General features: G+C 38.1%; 1 protein-coding gene across 7 annotated transcripts in view; it reads left to right on the forward strand.

Annotated features, from left to right (window-relative positions):
- Positions 1-17,101, forward strand: part of LOC139968800 (protein NDNF-like) — an 88,437-nt gene that overhangs the window by 50,599 nt on the left and 20,737 nt on the right. For 5 of the 7 annotated variants that reach the window (XM_071973209.1, XM_071973210.1, XM_071973213.1 and 2 more), the window contains one exon: positions 4,888-5,136. Coding sequence is in view for 1 of the 7 variants with exons in the window: in XM_071973208.1 (XP_071829309.1) it covers positions 14,250-14,275 (26 nt within the window). In the remaining 6 variants the exon portion in view is untranslated. Of the gene's footprint in view, positions 1-592; positions 883-4,887; positions 5,137-13,402; positions 14,276-17,101 lie in introns of those variants that run through there. The other 2 variants (XM_071973214.1, XM_071973208.1) reach the window with 2 other exon arrangements.

Raw genomic sequence — 17,101 nt, forward strand, 5'->3', positions numbered from 1 at the left:
GATGGCAATGAAATGTGTATGTATTCACTAAAGTTTACATATAGTTAGTCATCAATAGACAAGACTGGATAAAACTGCGCATTGCCCCTAATAGCCTATATATAGTAGTCAATCTATACTCAAACTATCATGACTCAGAAGTCGGGGTTTAATATTCTCGGATTTGAAAATCAGGCTAAGACAGAAATGTACTCGCAGCAACAAGAACTTAAGGAAAGATCGGGCGAGACAAAACATATTTGTTACTTTTTAACCGCGTTATGTAATTGGAATTCCGAAACTCAGAATTGTACCGTATTATATGGATGTGCAATTCAATGCACAATATAACTGATGATATTTTGCATGGCCCTCACTGTGGGCCCGGGATCCCGAGGTTCATGGGACGTCCCGACGGGTTGTTATAATTGGTCATGTCACACTATTCTTTAAGTATTTCATTTTTAATTTGGACGTAAAATCATGGCAGCTCTCAGGCTGGTAAATTGCTTCTTTGTACATCACGTGTATGTGCATATATCCGTCCGCATAGTTGCGGTAGAACGCCCTTACAAGAGAAAATCGATCGAATCTGGAAAGAGAATGATAAATGAGAAAGGACGGCAGGGCCCATAGCTGCATGTACATCAGTATAGAGCCAACACGGACATAACAGATTGACAATCAGAGACATATATAGTAAAACAAACCGTCCGAAAGACTTCAATCCCGTTATTCAACCTTCAAGACTCCATTTGTAGACGAATATAGTTAAATCTACTTTTGTTGATAATCGAGTGCACTATATTATCACGGAGGATATATATACAATCAGTTAGGCCTCTGAGTTTAATAGCGGGGATGAAGAAACAAGATATATATGTTTGTACAGTACAAGATCAGGTGAGTTTAATATCAAGGTAACGTTTCGAGCACTGACTTTCGTATTCATGATCATATCATTTCGACTGTTTGTGCGAGGCCAGGTCCTTTGAACTTAAGGTAAACATGCGCTGAGAGAAGGCGGAAGTTGATTTCTTGCAGTAACTTGTCGACAAAGAGCTGTAAAGAGGAAGGGGCTTGTGGTGCGAGGGGAGGGGGGGGGCGATGTGGGGAGAGAGGAGGGGCATTCAGTGAGAGGATGGTCCTTTGGTGATGAGAGAGTCAGAGTTGACATGTGTATGATATATGGAAATAACGATGTTGTTTCACGAGCGTTAGGAATCTTTTTCAATTAGGCTATATGCACCACCAATACCAACAACAACAACATAACATGGTTTTTAAAACTGAAGCCAGAAGCCGGAATATATTTTCTATGACTTTTCAATGTAGCTTTAAGGGAAAAGTCTTTAGCCAACTTGTACATTACACTTTGGGTAGGTTAACACATAAGGTGAAGATGTACGGGAGTGGAGGGTAAGCGGCAGGGTTACCTCTTGTCTGCTGGGATGCCGTGACCAAGTCAAATAGGCTCAATATCACTAGAATAAATAACGATAGGTTATCACTATTTTCATTGGTTATCATTATTTTCATTGGTTTGAGTCGCATTCGGGGTTCTGTTATTGTATTTTGACCCGGGTCCAAGTTATTCTCCCCGTACACTATTATGCAGTCCTGATCAATCTACGTATACTTAAATTAGTTGATATCTTGATTAATCTGTTCATTTACCCTGATCAGTCTGTTAATATTCCCCGATTAATCATCCTGACATTTGGTGCAGTTCAATCATACACCCTAATCTGTTTATACACCCGGGGTGATCAGTCTGTTATTATCCTGATCAGTCTGTTCATACACCCGGGGTGATCAGTCTATTAATGTCCTGATCAGTCTGTTCATACACCCGGGGTGATCAGTCTGTTATTATCCTGATCAGTCTGTTCATACACCCGGGGTGATCAGTCTATTAATATCCTGATCAGTCTGTTCATACACCCGGGGTGATCAGTCTGTTAATATCCTGATCAGTCTGTTCATACACCCGGGGTGATCAGTCTGTTAAAATCCTGATCAGTCTGTTCATACACCCGGGGTGATCAGTCTGTTAATATCTTGATCAGTCTGTTCATACACCCGGGGTGATCAGTCTGTTAATATCCTGATCAGTCTGTTCATACACCCGAGGTGATCAGTCTGTTAATATCCTGATCAGTCTGTTCATACACCCAGGGTGATCAGTCTGTTAATGTCCTGATCAGTCTGTTTATACACCCGGGGTGATCAGTCTGTTAATATCCTCATCAGTCTGAGCAAAAACGTTTAGCTGCAAATATGTATATAGAAAACGATCAGTTTGTCCATATACGAAATCCTTTGGCATATTCTATATATTCTTTATTTAGCTAAAATCTGAGTTGTCCCAATGGCCACTTAAACACTAGAAACAGTGCATTGTACCAATGATTTACACATATCCCCCGGCGTCTTCGAAACGACCCATTTTAGCTTCTTCTTTCTCGAGTGTCATCGCTCATAAACTGTTCTCAACAAAACCCCCAGCTTGGCATTTTTACATGGCGACCTTATTCCAAGTGTGTATACCAATTTTAAATTCCCTGAGAGGAGTCAAATAGACCCAACGAGGGCTTTGGGAATTTCAGTCACCTTACTCGCTTGATTCATAAACATTGGTGTGGTTACGAGTTCTTTGAACTTATACAATGCCTAACAATTAAAGATTACGGTATTCCTATGCATATTATAACGGTATAATGCCATGGTTTCTAAGCAATATTGGAGACTGAATCCCTTCGAGTAACAGATCTTACGACCAGACAAAAACCGAACGTATAGGGCATACATAAACGGAAAAGACAGGGAAATATGCTTCTAAATACCCAAGAACAAATACTGTACTATATATATACTGATAGTTAGCTCAGTTTATTATTTCATCATTCTGATTTTGACAATTACAAGAGCAAGGTTCTATTTACAAGTGGAAAATGCAAGGTATTACTTAGCTTTAAGAACCAGGCCAAGTGTCACACACAAGATTGGTCATATCAATCAGCAACACACATATTCAGAGTGTCTGAAAAAACAGTGAAAATGAAGCCAAACCCACGTGAGACTTCAATATGTTGTAGTAACACTTCAGAAGGGTCTGTAAGGGGTGGGGGCAGGGGGGTGGGTTGACTTCTTCATGTTACTTAATAGTTCGAGGCATTTTGAGATAAAAAGATCATATTGTGATCTTATCATCAAAATCAGAGAGGTGCACGTCATGTGGAACTATATGTTGAATCAAAGCGTGATAGCTTCTTAAAATGGTATGTCTCAGATAAAACAGGCAAATGACGTACGTCATTTAAATACGGAATTTTAATCCGTAGTGATAATTACTTTCTTGCTAAGAGTTATCTTTCATTTGGTACAATCTCGTTTATAAGTCAGACTTTTAGCCGTTGGGTATCAATGACCGAGTAATTGTCTTTCCCTTTAAAGAAAGAGTCTTTAACATCGATTATAGGTGGAACTATTTTCCTGCCTCAGCGTGAGATTTCAAATGGATCGAACATTAACCATCTTCATCCGAACAAAATCGAATACACTTCTTGGTATCTCTCTCTACAATGAATTGTTTAAATATCTTTGAAAAGTTTATTGGCAAGAACATTATCTTGGCAGGAGAATTTGCTACAGTTTCTAGGAGCAGTCAGTGGCGATGCAATAGGTGTGGTACACGTGGAAATGATTTAAGCCGGGAAATATAAAACTAAGTGTGGGCAAATGGAGATCCACAGTGTAAACCTCTGTATGGATAGGGTATATCGAGGACATGTTTGGTTTTAATTGAAGATGAGGGATTGCGGGAGCATTGCATCATAACCGTATGAATGGTCACTTGTTTAAATTGTGAGCAATTGCTATATTACGATACAAATTCCAGATGAAGTTACTGTACAATTGCAAGCAGACCTGTTCATAGTACGGAGTTACTTTTCTGTGATATATATATATATATATAAATATATATATATATATATATATATATATATATATATATATATATATATATACATACAAACATATACAGTCAATTGCTGAGAAATGCAATTATGACGTATATTCACCAAACTGAGAGTATATGCAGTATGAATGGTATACTCCATGACGTCGTTCTCTTAGTGAAATATACGACGACCCTGGACTCCGATGATTGCGGCTGAAGTTCATAGTGTGTTGATGATGATGATGAGGTTTACGGGGCTTCTGATTTATGGGACATGACAGGTGCAGCTTGGGCCGATACAGGCTTAAACTCTATGAAACAGGCCCCTCAAAGCGAGCGGTCATTAGATTTGTCGAGTGGCAAACTCATTTCTCGAACACTAATTTCGTTGAAATGAGCACTCACCAACTCTCTCCGCGAGACGGCTGTTACAACTCTACTGACCTGACTCATACATGAAGGTTTAAATGGCTTGAAATAGTAGAAAAGTAGTCATACAGTAGTCGTACAGTAGTCATATATTAGTGTTTATATCGAGAATATAATATTATATGCTCATATGTGTAATATACACATATACATGTACAGAGACATTTGACATGGAATCTCATTGGATAGACAAGAGTATGAAACGATAGACTAATTGACTAATTGACTTAGCAAATTGAATGAAACAGAATAAAAGAATGTATCCGGCCTAACATAAATCGAACGCCGAAAACATAATGTATCCGAAATGGCTTTGGGATTTGCATTTGCCACGAATCGCTCCCTTGTGAAGTAACCCTGTCCCACTTAGTCCCTGTTAATATAGAATTTAAAACCCTTGGATAAAGTTTCAAAGATAAATTTTGATTTTATATATCTCGTCTCATTCGATGTACTTATTGATTTTCTTTCTTTTTATCATGATATTAATTATTTGATTGGTTTATATTTTTCAGATTGCGTTGAAGGAAATTGTGTCGTCTTCATGCATGCAGGAGTGTTAAAATCTTTATTCAGGAGCCAGGACGATATGAATATTCATCGAACAGTGTAGCTTTAACTTTATAACCACAAAAGAAAAAAGATAAAACTCGAGAAGTTCATTCTGAGAGGAAATAATTGATTAAGAAAAGGAGGAAGGAGAAACGCGAAAGGGAAAAAAAACAAAGTGCAAGTCATCAGTAAAGGACATCCGGGTATCTTTGGTAAGTTATGTATCCTTAACACATTGAAGTGAAACATCGCCAAGTGAAATTAAAACCAATGAAATTAAGCTATGTCACAAGTTAGAAATTCCTCGAAAAGTATGTTCTGTGAATCACCGTAGGGACTTTCATGTTTAGTAAGTGTTTCCTCTCAGGGGTGTCAATCACAATTTAAAGTACCGGGGAGGGGGCCTTTATCATGATTAATGAAATTGTCATAATTAACCAAGAAAGGGAAACATTCTTAAACTTTGCACACAAGAATTAAATTATCTTGTTATACAGATGTCTACAACATGCACCCTGCATATGGTGTCATAAGTACACTTAAATAACACTATTTGATTATTTGGGAACATTCACTTTATCGGAAACATTAAACCCTATAAAATATAGATACTTCCGGGCCGTATAGCCTGGGTAGAGTCGCTATAGAGTGCAGTTGAGGAACATTGAGAAACATTATGTATCGTTAAAATGTTACAAACGCACACAATTTATCACAACATGTATCAAATTCGACATTCAGGTAGTAGCTAGCTGTTTTGGTCTGTCCAGTATTTATATAAAACATGAACTTATTCATTAGTTTCTCGAGAAAGAAGATTATCGGGCAGAGGGACGAGGAAGGGGCTTGAGAGAGTTGGGTAACCCAGTTGGTAAACCTTCGGACACTCTCCTACGTGTAGGTTGTCCTTGGCTCGTACTCCGTTTTAGACAAAGATTCCTTTTCTCTATCCAAACATGATTTTGAAACTTGGTATTAATCTCGTCCTGTTTGTTCCCTTCGTCAACGCCAGTTTATGACAAACTGAATATGTCACATATGACCAAGTGCCAGTGATAAAAGAATATTAATTGGGTTGTCACAGTGTGAAAACTGTGGTAAATATTCTATCAAATTATCAAACGTCGTGTGTTCCTTTTACCATGTTCGTATGCCAAGTAATTTAATCTATTAAATACTTTCACAAGAGGGGTCCGTCTAACAAAGATTAGGAAGATATACCACCTCTGAAAAAGCGATTATTCAAAGTATAGGATAGTTTGAAAATAGAAATATGAGAACACATGTTTCGCCCTACATAATATTAGAAGGCTTACCTCTGGCACCGAGTGTCAATGAACGTGTAAAAAAGTCAACGACGAGAATTGAACGTCAAGCTGAGCGTTTGAATTGTTCAGACACATCATCACGCTGTGCACGGGTGGTGTAAACCCAGCGTTAGGCAACATAGCCTAAGTTTTCTTGTAGGTCGTTTACAAACGTTCAGTGCGGTAATTGATGCGGAGATGGAACCTTGGTGAGTTGGTTCTGATGGTAGTTACACTCGCTGGGTTTTTTGAGATTCAGGCGACAGATTCATTATGTTGTCCGATCTAATTCGTTCAAACGGTCTACTCTAGCATATTAAAAGACTACAGTGACCTTGCAAGTTACTCTTCAAGTTAAAAGAATAAAAAAAGGGAAAATAACGGAGCTTAAATAGATGGAGAAGGCATCTTGGGTGGTTGTAAAACAACTGATAATTCTTCACACTGCAGGCCACGTCTACGGTTTTCTTATGTACATCGGGGTTAGCAGGTTCATAAGAACCCATGTGTGCTAACTTATAGGATTACATCTGATAACTCCATTACGGTGTGAACCTGCTTTTGTAAATAGCCGGAGTTTAAACTACGGTACACAGATCGTGCAAGTTCACAGCTAACGACTGATCAGTACCGAGGTTTTGCCCCAAAACGAATCGAAAAATTGATATAGATTTATGAGGAGAAGAGCTTACCAAGTTTGGAAAGCAATATCCTCCTGTAATATTTCGGTGATTAGTTCACGATTCGTGAGAACAAAAAAGCATCTTTATTTTAAGATACATAATCAGTTGAAGAGATTGACCGATCACCATTTCTTGAATTCGAGTATAGGATACTATCCTTCCGCACCGCACCAGGTGAGTTGTTCCAATCATTTTGTTAAATATTCAACAACAAAAAAGTAAGAGTAAGGAATCGACCATCGCCCTAGATCCGATGTTTACGGAGAATTTCGGACTTTAAAATAAAAATAATAAAATAAAATAAGGATACACGATTAACCTGCAACTCTGTGGAAGGTATGTTCAGTCCCGATCATGATTTTTTTTAAATCATAATGATCTGTCAGATGATCTCAATCAATATCATTAGAAATAGGCCTTTTCCGTTACACCTAAGACATATTATCGAGTTACCAAATAAACTCTAAACAATTCACAGCTTCTGAAAAAGACCAGACACAGAAGTGAATGTCATCGAAGGAGCCAATTCGATTCAAACTATTTCTAAGGTTTACCATTTTAGAAGATGCCACGCGCCAGGAGCCTATAGGTCTATATAAGGAGGCATTGTTTATATGAAGTTATAATAAGACAGTAAGCCTTGTCGTTAAATTTCATCACACTTTGCTATGATAATAAGATGGCAATATATACGAGCCTTTGCTGTCTTATAGTCCTCCATATCTGCTGTGTTGAAATTTAAATTGCAATCAACTTTTCGCTCGCAAATTTTTAATCGACACAGTCTCAACGAGAAGTTAGACTAAAAGTCATACAGTGGAAATATAGTCTTTCACATATATCACGCCACCCACAACTTCATCGCACTCATCACATACGGTTCGTCTATATATATCGCCCGCGTACTGTAACATTTAACGCATTCGCGAAGTTAGGGAATATTCTTGCCTTATATTATTACCTTAATCTGGCTATAAATTCGATCAAAGTTAGGATAAATTACATACAGTTGAATCATAAAACTAAATCACATAGCAAGATCAAATATACCGCCATTACTCTTGACCGTTTAGAAGAACATGTTTTCTCTTCGGTATTGCGAAGTTACCGTATGTATACCCCCCCCCCCCCCCCCATATGGATTATTTCCATGCATGGTTACTGGCTTCAACATAAAGGAAATTATGTTTGGAGTCTGCTAGAAATCATAGCAAGATGTTTTCGGTGAAGGGGAGCGTGGGTGGGGAAGGGTGGTGGTGTACTGTTGGCTTTTAAGCAGTTAACAAATCTATAGCCATATGACCTGCGAACTATAATAGAAGCATCTGACCATTACGAATAACAAGTTACATCACTTATGTCATTCTGTTGAGTGAAGTTCATCCGCCCTTTGTACACAATACAAGTCATGACGAAAACTGTACTCATGGGAGGAGAAGAAGAATCGGTATATGTCATCAAAGGTCACGTGTGTGTGTGGACATCAGAGGGTCGTGATCTTATACAATAATGAGGACAGCAATGTAAAGATGTAGGCCATTGTGCCCGTCAACGTTGGACAGGTGTTCTGTCCATATTGGCTTTCCATAGAATAGAAAAAGAAAGTTATTATACATGTCTTTACGACTGATGGACAAGGGGATCCATCCGTATGTCAGCACGTATAGCTCGTCCAATTAGACCACAATTGTCATGCCGTGACTTCCTTCTTTTATGGTCTCATTATGTTAAAGAGAGATGGAAAGAACTTGACATTCGGATCGATAAAAATAAACTAGAAATCTTGTTAACGAAAGTTTCCCTATAATCGTTGGTACCGAAGTCACAACGGTGATGGTGATTGTGTCCTGTTATATAATAGTATATAGATATATAGGTTGTTGTTTTGTTGTTAAATGTTTTGAGTTCTTATATTCTTCACATATTCACATACGATGTTTCTTGATAAAGATTCATGCTTGGTTGGCTCACTTAGTCCATACAGTGCTTCTTCGGTCAATATACTTCAGCCTGTCACGTTATGCGGCCATCTTTATGCCAGACTTGTGATGACTGACTGATGTTGTCGGTTGCTTTCTTAATTTTGAAGTTGTATACGGCTATAAAGTGATCTTTTCTCTTATTCTGTGACGTATCAAAATATTTCTAAGATATCAACAAGAGATTATGGCCAATGTTATTCACGTAAAAGAATATACGTCACTTCCCTAAACTTCTATAAAAAGAAAACGAACTTAAAAAAAAATCTCGTCTAAATGCACATTTAGGTCAAACCCCTCCTTAACCGCAGAAAACTTCCGACAGAGCGGGGTTATTCTTACCAAAAACAGCACCTTGACGCAAAATGTGCTCAAAAATCATGTGAATTGCACTTTCGGAAGTGATTACGTCGCCGTCGCCGTATAGTATGGTTTTTGCGGGGAGTCAGTCGGGGTAATTTCGTATCGCTTCTTCCGGTAAGCATCAAGTGTAAGCACCTGTCTTTTTCCGTTTGGATGAGGAGAGAGTCGAATCTTTCTGTTCTCTTGATCTGACTTCCGAGCTGGCCAGAGATGTTGTAGAAGGAAAGATGAAAAAGAATAGGACAGAGTTCTAAATGACGCACGGATGACGTATAGCAGTAATTAATGGAAAAAACGAAAGCACGAAAACACACACACACGGCTACAGTTGGCTTCGATATGACCATCTGCAAACGGTTTTAACGATCTGAGTTCGTGTCCATTCCATTTATAGTATTTCTTAGCTCAGAGACAGCGGCCTGTAATCAGAATTTGGGTAGTGATATAGTAATAGTAATAGTAATGAAATGTGCAAAATTTTGGACAATTTCAGATTTGATGTTTTGTTGTTGTGTAAAAGGGTAAACTTTTACCGATACTTTCCATCACTCGACGACCGCCAACTAACATTTACAAAATGAGTTTCGAACTACTGACATGATGGACTAAACGTGAATCGAGTAACTTGAAATACCATTATTTATGTGCTTGTATAGGGCAATGACTTTTACGTAAACATTAATAAACGAAAATGCCCGTCCGCGAAATTTAATTGTTGATGGATAACATTTAATAGTTCGCATTGTATTTGTTTAATAATGAGAATGGGCGTTTTAAGTGGCATATTAGAGTGTGCCTGCAACATTGTTATGCAAATAGAAGGATATCATCACTCAATAGACTATTTTACTTGTTACGTTTATTTGTTTGATTAAAGTTTAGACTTTACTGTATACCCGAGAAGAATAAAGTCGACCAAGCAGCTTATCTCATCTATGACGTCATTGAACTTCTGGCGGATGCATTTTAAAAGAACAACCTAACTCACTGCGTGTTGACACTTTATTTCGACCAAATTTGAGGAAATTCATTAGAAATGATTTAAAAAAAAAACAGCGATCACGCTGAGGAACATGTTATTTTAATGGTTACGAATCCAGGATTTGTAAGTTTTATATGACTGTTAAGTTGCGAAGTACGACCCAGCGCTAAATATAACTACAACTATTTCTTGCTAGGCTCCATTGTTCCACTGTTCACGGACCACAGAAAAAAAAATGAGATAACTTGAACCACCTCTCTCGAGTTTCTCCAGGAACTGTTCTATTAAAAGTTACAAAACTTCGTCGTGTCTTTCTAAACACAACATGTGCTCAAGAGTCGCGAAGGCGTCTTGTTCTTGGTTCAGATTTGGTCAGATTGCGAATTCTGACCGCCCCCATCTCCGGTTTTTAGAGTACCCATGCCGACATCTCCACGGGACACACAATTATTCCAAAACACATCCTGTCAACCTGGATAACGAAAATTACTTGCATCGTAATAGACGGGGAAGTAATATCACCATACGATAAATAACCTTATTAAGCCCTAACCCTATTTCGAATCTCTGTTACTTTCTTTACTCTCCCCCCCCCCCCCTCTTACATTATGATATCATGGAACGCGAACGATCGCTAGGTCAATATTAAATTGTCTACGTCATTCGTAAAATAGTTCAAGTTCATAGTCGCAATATTATTTGTTCTTGTAGTTCTCATCTTTATAATAATAATAATAATATTAGAAAAGTCCTTTGTTCTTACTTTTGGAAATATCATTTGTTATTGAGTATATCAGATGAAAGATGAAGATCGATTGTGAAATGTTTAGGTTGTATAAGAGTGCATATCGTTATCTTAAGAATGATAGTTGTGTAAGCATTAGATAATTAAAAGGAAAACAAAAGGAAAACAAAATGTGATTTTGTTTGTGTTACTTTACTACTATAGTCACATAGACATGAAACCCACGGTACATTACAGTCATATACAGGGACCGTGTTGTACTTGGCCTGGACCATGCGCATGTTTTTGCTTGTTTATCCTCGACTGAGGCTTCGAGCATTCACTTATCTGTTGTTAATGACACTAATAAAAAAATATTTTGTGGGCAGCAAACAACCATATTTTTTGAAAAACAGTTGGTTTGCACTAATTTGTGCTAATTTTATATAAGATGTGCGCTTGCATTTGCTGGTTCGGGTAGCTATATTGTGTACTGTTCTATATGCAAACGCTGGAAACGATGATCTATCCAAAGAAAATGGTGCGATTAGCTGTAAGTAACTTATAACACGTTTAATTACAATAATTATTTCTGCGCGATTAGTATAAGCAAATTAGAACTGTGATTCTGAAATGAAATTGTTGTAGGCCTATTTCATACTGCAGGTATACTATTCCATAATGCAGGTTTACTATTTCATACTACATGTATATGATTCCATACTGCAGGTATACGATTCCATACTGCAGGTATACGATTTCATACTGCAGGTATACTATTCCATACTGAAGGTATACTATTCCATACCGCATGTATACTATTCCATACTGCAGGTGATTGGCATGACTGGGCTAGTTTTGTTATAAGCAAACTAATGAAATGTCGAAAATTTTGGACAATTCTGATTGGTACTAAATACATGATGCAAAGATTTCTGTACAACGAAAATTTAGAATGGATGCAGTATTGAATACATATTACTGGGATGAAGTATGAATGGAGTTAAATATATGTGTGGATATATCAGTTTAATCAATTATTCTTGAGTAGACTTGCATGCTGCTGCTCGATTACAATAAAATTGCTAGAAATTGACAACCAAACGCATCCAGAGGATGGTTAGTTGTTGATATAAAAACTGTTTTAAATGAGGCAAGGACTCGTGGAATCTTCCTTTGATGACGTCACTCCTCGATACAGTGATACATGTTAATATCAACCTCTTGATTCTGACAACTTTGTCAAATGACGCCATCAATAAACAACAGTTCATGTTCATTCACTTCATGAGCAGTTTTGCAGATATGGAGATCTGAGAAAGGTCACACCCTACTTACTCCCAAACAACCTTATAGGTCCGCCTTGTCGATCCAGGGGCTCGAAGCCGGACTGTTTATGCTCAGAACGTTACCGGACAACTATTATCTGTTATTATTTGCCTAGACCAAAACATCAATGCAATCTCCTTTATACAATTATCTATTATCGACACTTCTATTGTTCAAGACATCCGTCTTAGGATCAAGTTGTATTTCCTCGACAGGAAGAGGGAACGGCACGGTTTTGGGCGGACACGTAAATAACTGTGACTTTGTCACTCGTAGGAAGATAAACTGTCTGCACACTCATTGTCTCACACTTGTGACTTCACATAGGCCTATATATCGCTCTAACTCAGCTTATCTCGGAAGCCAATGTACCGATATGGTGCGGGGTATGTCAGTAAACAAAGACAATATGAGTGTAATGAGCCAGGGTACTATAGGAGTGCTAGTGGAGTACAGCTTGTAGCGTATAGGGTACTATAGGAGTGCTAGTGGAGTACAACTTGTAAGGTACAGGGTACTGATGCAAGACTGAATAATTAGTACGGGAAAGGGGCAGAGCTGTTGGAAACCCCTACCATCAATTACGAGAAAGGAATATAACTTATATTGTTACATATATAGTCGGTATAGTTTAATTGAATATTTTTGGAATATAATCTACATAATGATTATGATATTAATCAAAAATAATAATAATAAAAATAATAATAATTTTAATATCAATATAGTTGTCACTCGTCTATATAGTGAGTGATCAACCTGGACACTCTCAAAGAGTAAAGCATATCCCTGTTAGGAATTAAGAGTGTAAAATTGTCTGTTTTGATGGGATCCATAGAAGTGTAGAGCTATATCTGAATAAAACAGAAGACTTACGGCGAAGTCTGCTTTTACGCGCCCCCCCTAACCCCAAGAAAAAAGTCAAAAGGAAAAGTTAAGCAACGTTCTGTAAAAGAACAGAATAAAAACTGACATTAGCTGAGAGATTTCGGTTTGAAGCAGCTTGAGTTAAGTAGGCTGTCGCAGAAGCCAAGTTCATTATGTCCTGTACAGTAGTAGTTCAGTAGAGCGCAGCGCAGCTCAGCTGATCACCAATTCAGTCCCACACGTGTGCAAGTCTAGTAAGTTTTTTTTAAGCCTCTCACAGTTGGATATTCAGTACCGCGGAAGGTTTCACTCACGTAACACGTATATACGGATGTCTCAGTTGCTTGCCTTGATTAACTCTGGGATATATAAGAAGAAACGAAGCGATCTGATCAGTTTATCGCAGGACTTCTTTCTCTGACAATCTTGATAAGCAGCTCTCTCACATTCTCTCGCTGTCTCTCTTGTTGTCTAATCTATGTGAAGTCTTTAGTTTCGCTTGGCCTTTTCCCATTTTGCATATTTTATTTTAAATTTGCATTCGGAGTGATGTCTCTGTAAACTTCGCAGATGCCTATAATTTCTCGGATTCAGAGGAGGAATTACCCCCGGCTTTGGAAAGGAGGCGAAATTGGCATTTTTTTCGATATAATTGACAGGTCGTGATCTTGATTTTAAAAGTGATTAAAACCGTCTGAAGGATTGCCTATAATTTTCCTGTTTTCCAGTTCTAGAAACTGATTGTGAACGACCGATAAAAGGTTGTAGACGCATATTTAGAGGCAGAGCAGCGGTGAGAAACAGTTTGAAAGTCATCCAGTTGATGAGTGTGTTCTGAAGATATTTTGTGTTGTCTTCCGAGAATTATTCGAACTGATTATTGTTTCTTATTGTTCTAACATTAGGGAATTGATGATCTTATCAGTAATGAAGTTATTGATTATATAACAGTTTAATAGGAGCCATCGTCACCTGCAACGTGTTTCTTCCAACTCTTAGGTGTAACGTTTGACCTTGGACGAAAGTTCATGTTTCTCTCGTTTTATTTTTACTGTGGATTATAAGTACGGATATAACACACATTTAACAAAATGGGATATAATAACAGATTCTGCAGGTAAGTCTATGAAATCTTTTTACAATAAATGTTTATTCATGTGGTCGGTTGGTTGGTAAGTACTTGATTTGTATGTTTAGACAATGACTAATATAATGCATGGTCTATGGATATGTTTATCTCTTCATAGAATATATCTATTCATTACTGTAATCATATTGTAAGCAATTGTCAATAGTCACAATGAATTATCGTATATGTACCTAACAACTTATAGTTATATAAATAATTAAGCAGAAACAAAAGCATCCTTCAAAATAGAGTGGTATATTTTGACCACGCTAGCATTCCTTGTGTCCTTGAAATAATTAGAAGCGATTGGTTTAGATTTTAACATATCGAACAAGGCTGTTTAAGTTTCACCTGTAAACTGTTAAACATTAATCGATTCATCTCAATGATAAAAAAATGTAACTTAGTTAAAATTACAATACAATTTCAATCGACATCATTAAATATATATTTTGCCGGGTACTCGAGGATCTACGTAGACCGTTTTCCACGTTATGGTCCATAAATCCTATAGTTAAAAGTGCTGTCGGTCACAGCGTGCATGGAAGTATTGTGCCCTTCCACAGTCAAAAGCCTGGCCATGTAGCATGTCTTTGAATGATTCCATCAGCTATGGACATTCAGTTTGATTTGCGATGAATACTGCAAAGAATTAAGGCTAATAAGTTACAGTAATCGAGCCAGACTTACACAAAAAGACTGATCGTTCCCTGCTGCCTTACAACTAGATATTCTTCAGAGGGTTATATCTGATACAGATTTCAGACCCGCCTTTATCCCGCCATATCTGACCGCCCGTCGTCCGGTCCTATATACTCCGTCCCCTCGGCCCGCTTGGTTACCCCTCCTGTCATCCGGCTATGTTGTTCTGCCATGTAGCCTCGCCCTGTTGTCTCGTCATGTTGTCTCGTCATGTTGTCTCGCCCTGTTGTCTCGTCATGTTGCTCTCCATTACATAATATCGTTAAATCATAAATCAGGTTGAAAGGTTTGACCTTTACGGTAAAAGTCTTGTGACTCGAGCCATTATTACTCACACTTTTTTTTTACCAAGAAATGATTGATCTTTCTGCTAATCACTTTCCTGCCTTTGATCTTAATTACTATTAAGAATAAACTGTTTTTACTACAAGAGCTTACTCACTAAATAGTTTAAGACCAAGCCCTTCCGTTACACCAAACTGGTTTATTTACTTTGGTGCTTTACCGTAGATATTTTCAGGTGATGTGCAGAGTAAAGGAAAATGAGTCATAGCTAGGAACCCCCAAATTACATCTTAATATCTTTCAATATTTCATTTAGACTATATTTATAGTCCGCAGAAAACTGCAGTTTACTGGATTTCCCCAATGGAAGCATATATGGAGGAATAAACAATGACTCCATCCTGACATTCGATCACCTCATGTCTGTATAAAACCACGCCTCTATCATGATCACATTTTTATAAAAATAGAAAAATATGAAAGGACAAGATTTTATCAAAGCCGAAAACTGAGGGAGTTAACATCTCAAACTATTGTCTTTACTATTACAAAACTCTTGCCTAGATTTTTCAGAAGTTAGAATTTTAGCCACCGTCCCTTGACGCACTAAGGCTTAACCAAACCCTCTTTTTAACACCAACCCCCCCCCCCCCCCAACAGTCATTACAATCCCCTCTCCGGCCCTTCGCCAACCCTTCTCCAGCCCTTCACCAACTCTTTACTAACTCTTCGCCAACAATCATCTGTCGCTGCTTTAACTTGTTCTCGACAGCTTATTAGTTCAGTAATAAGTACGATCATGAACATGGGTTGACAGTAACACCTTGTAATAGTACGGTACCAACTCTGTTAAATCATGGATCTGTTTTACCTCCATGGTTAAATGGAGACTTATATACTACCCATGATCCTTAGACGAACGAACCAAAAGTCTGTCATCACCAGGCCCGACGAGAGGGCGTCAAGGGGCTACATCCCCAGACTTGAGTTACATTAAGGGCCCGGGAAAATATCGAGGGTTGGGGGAGGGGGGGTTAAAATCTGGGACAAAGAACAGAGTATTCCATTTTCATAATACGTGGGGAAGAATGAAGAGTGCAAAGAGGGGTACGGTGATATAATTCTCCCCGGGGACCACTCTGGTATTCACCGGAGTGTTGCGAACGCGAAGGTCTATAATTTGGCTTTTTACGATTATACACGCGTTTTCCACACCACAACTGATTACTGGAAGGTAGCGGTAATCCGGGAGTGGTGGTGGTGGAGTAGGGGGCGGGGAGTGGTCGCTAGATAGGTTCACTCATGTGCTCATTCCTCATCTCTGGGGAATTAGGGTTTATATCTTTACGATGCTAGCACTTTCTTCTATAATGCCATATCGCTGGTTTATATTGAACATGTTTGAAGAACTGAACATACCGAACCTGTCCGGTAAAACAGTTAAACTATTGCGCGTACTTTGACATTTCCTTTAACTGTTTATTTGCCTTTCGCATATGATGCATTAATTAAGATATATACGCTATACTGCTGTTTACTCTGCTGTAGAATAAACACACACATTCTGTCAAGGAAAATGATAGACTTACTATTTATTTCCATTTTTCAAGGAGAACTTTCAACACGTTATATGAAACGATCAATAATGCACATTTTTTGCGTAGGATTGTATATGTATAGGTGCTAAAGCCATATAGTATTTCTTAAAGGTTATGAACCCATGATATATCCCTAAAAGTGGAGTTACTGGTACACCAACAACCCACAACCAAAATAGCCGGATATCCGAATAATCGATCGCTTTATATCAATGGTATACCCGGGTGC

This window comes from Apostichopus japonicus, chromosome 6 (genome assembly GCF_037975245.1).
Source record: "Apostichopus japonicus isolate 1M-3 chromosome 6, ASM3797524v1, whole genome shotgun sequence".
NCBI lineage: Eukaryota > Metazoa > Echinodermata > Holothuroidea > Aspidochirotida > Stichopodidae > Apostichopus > Apostichopus japonicus.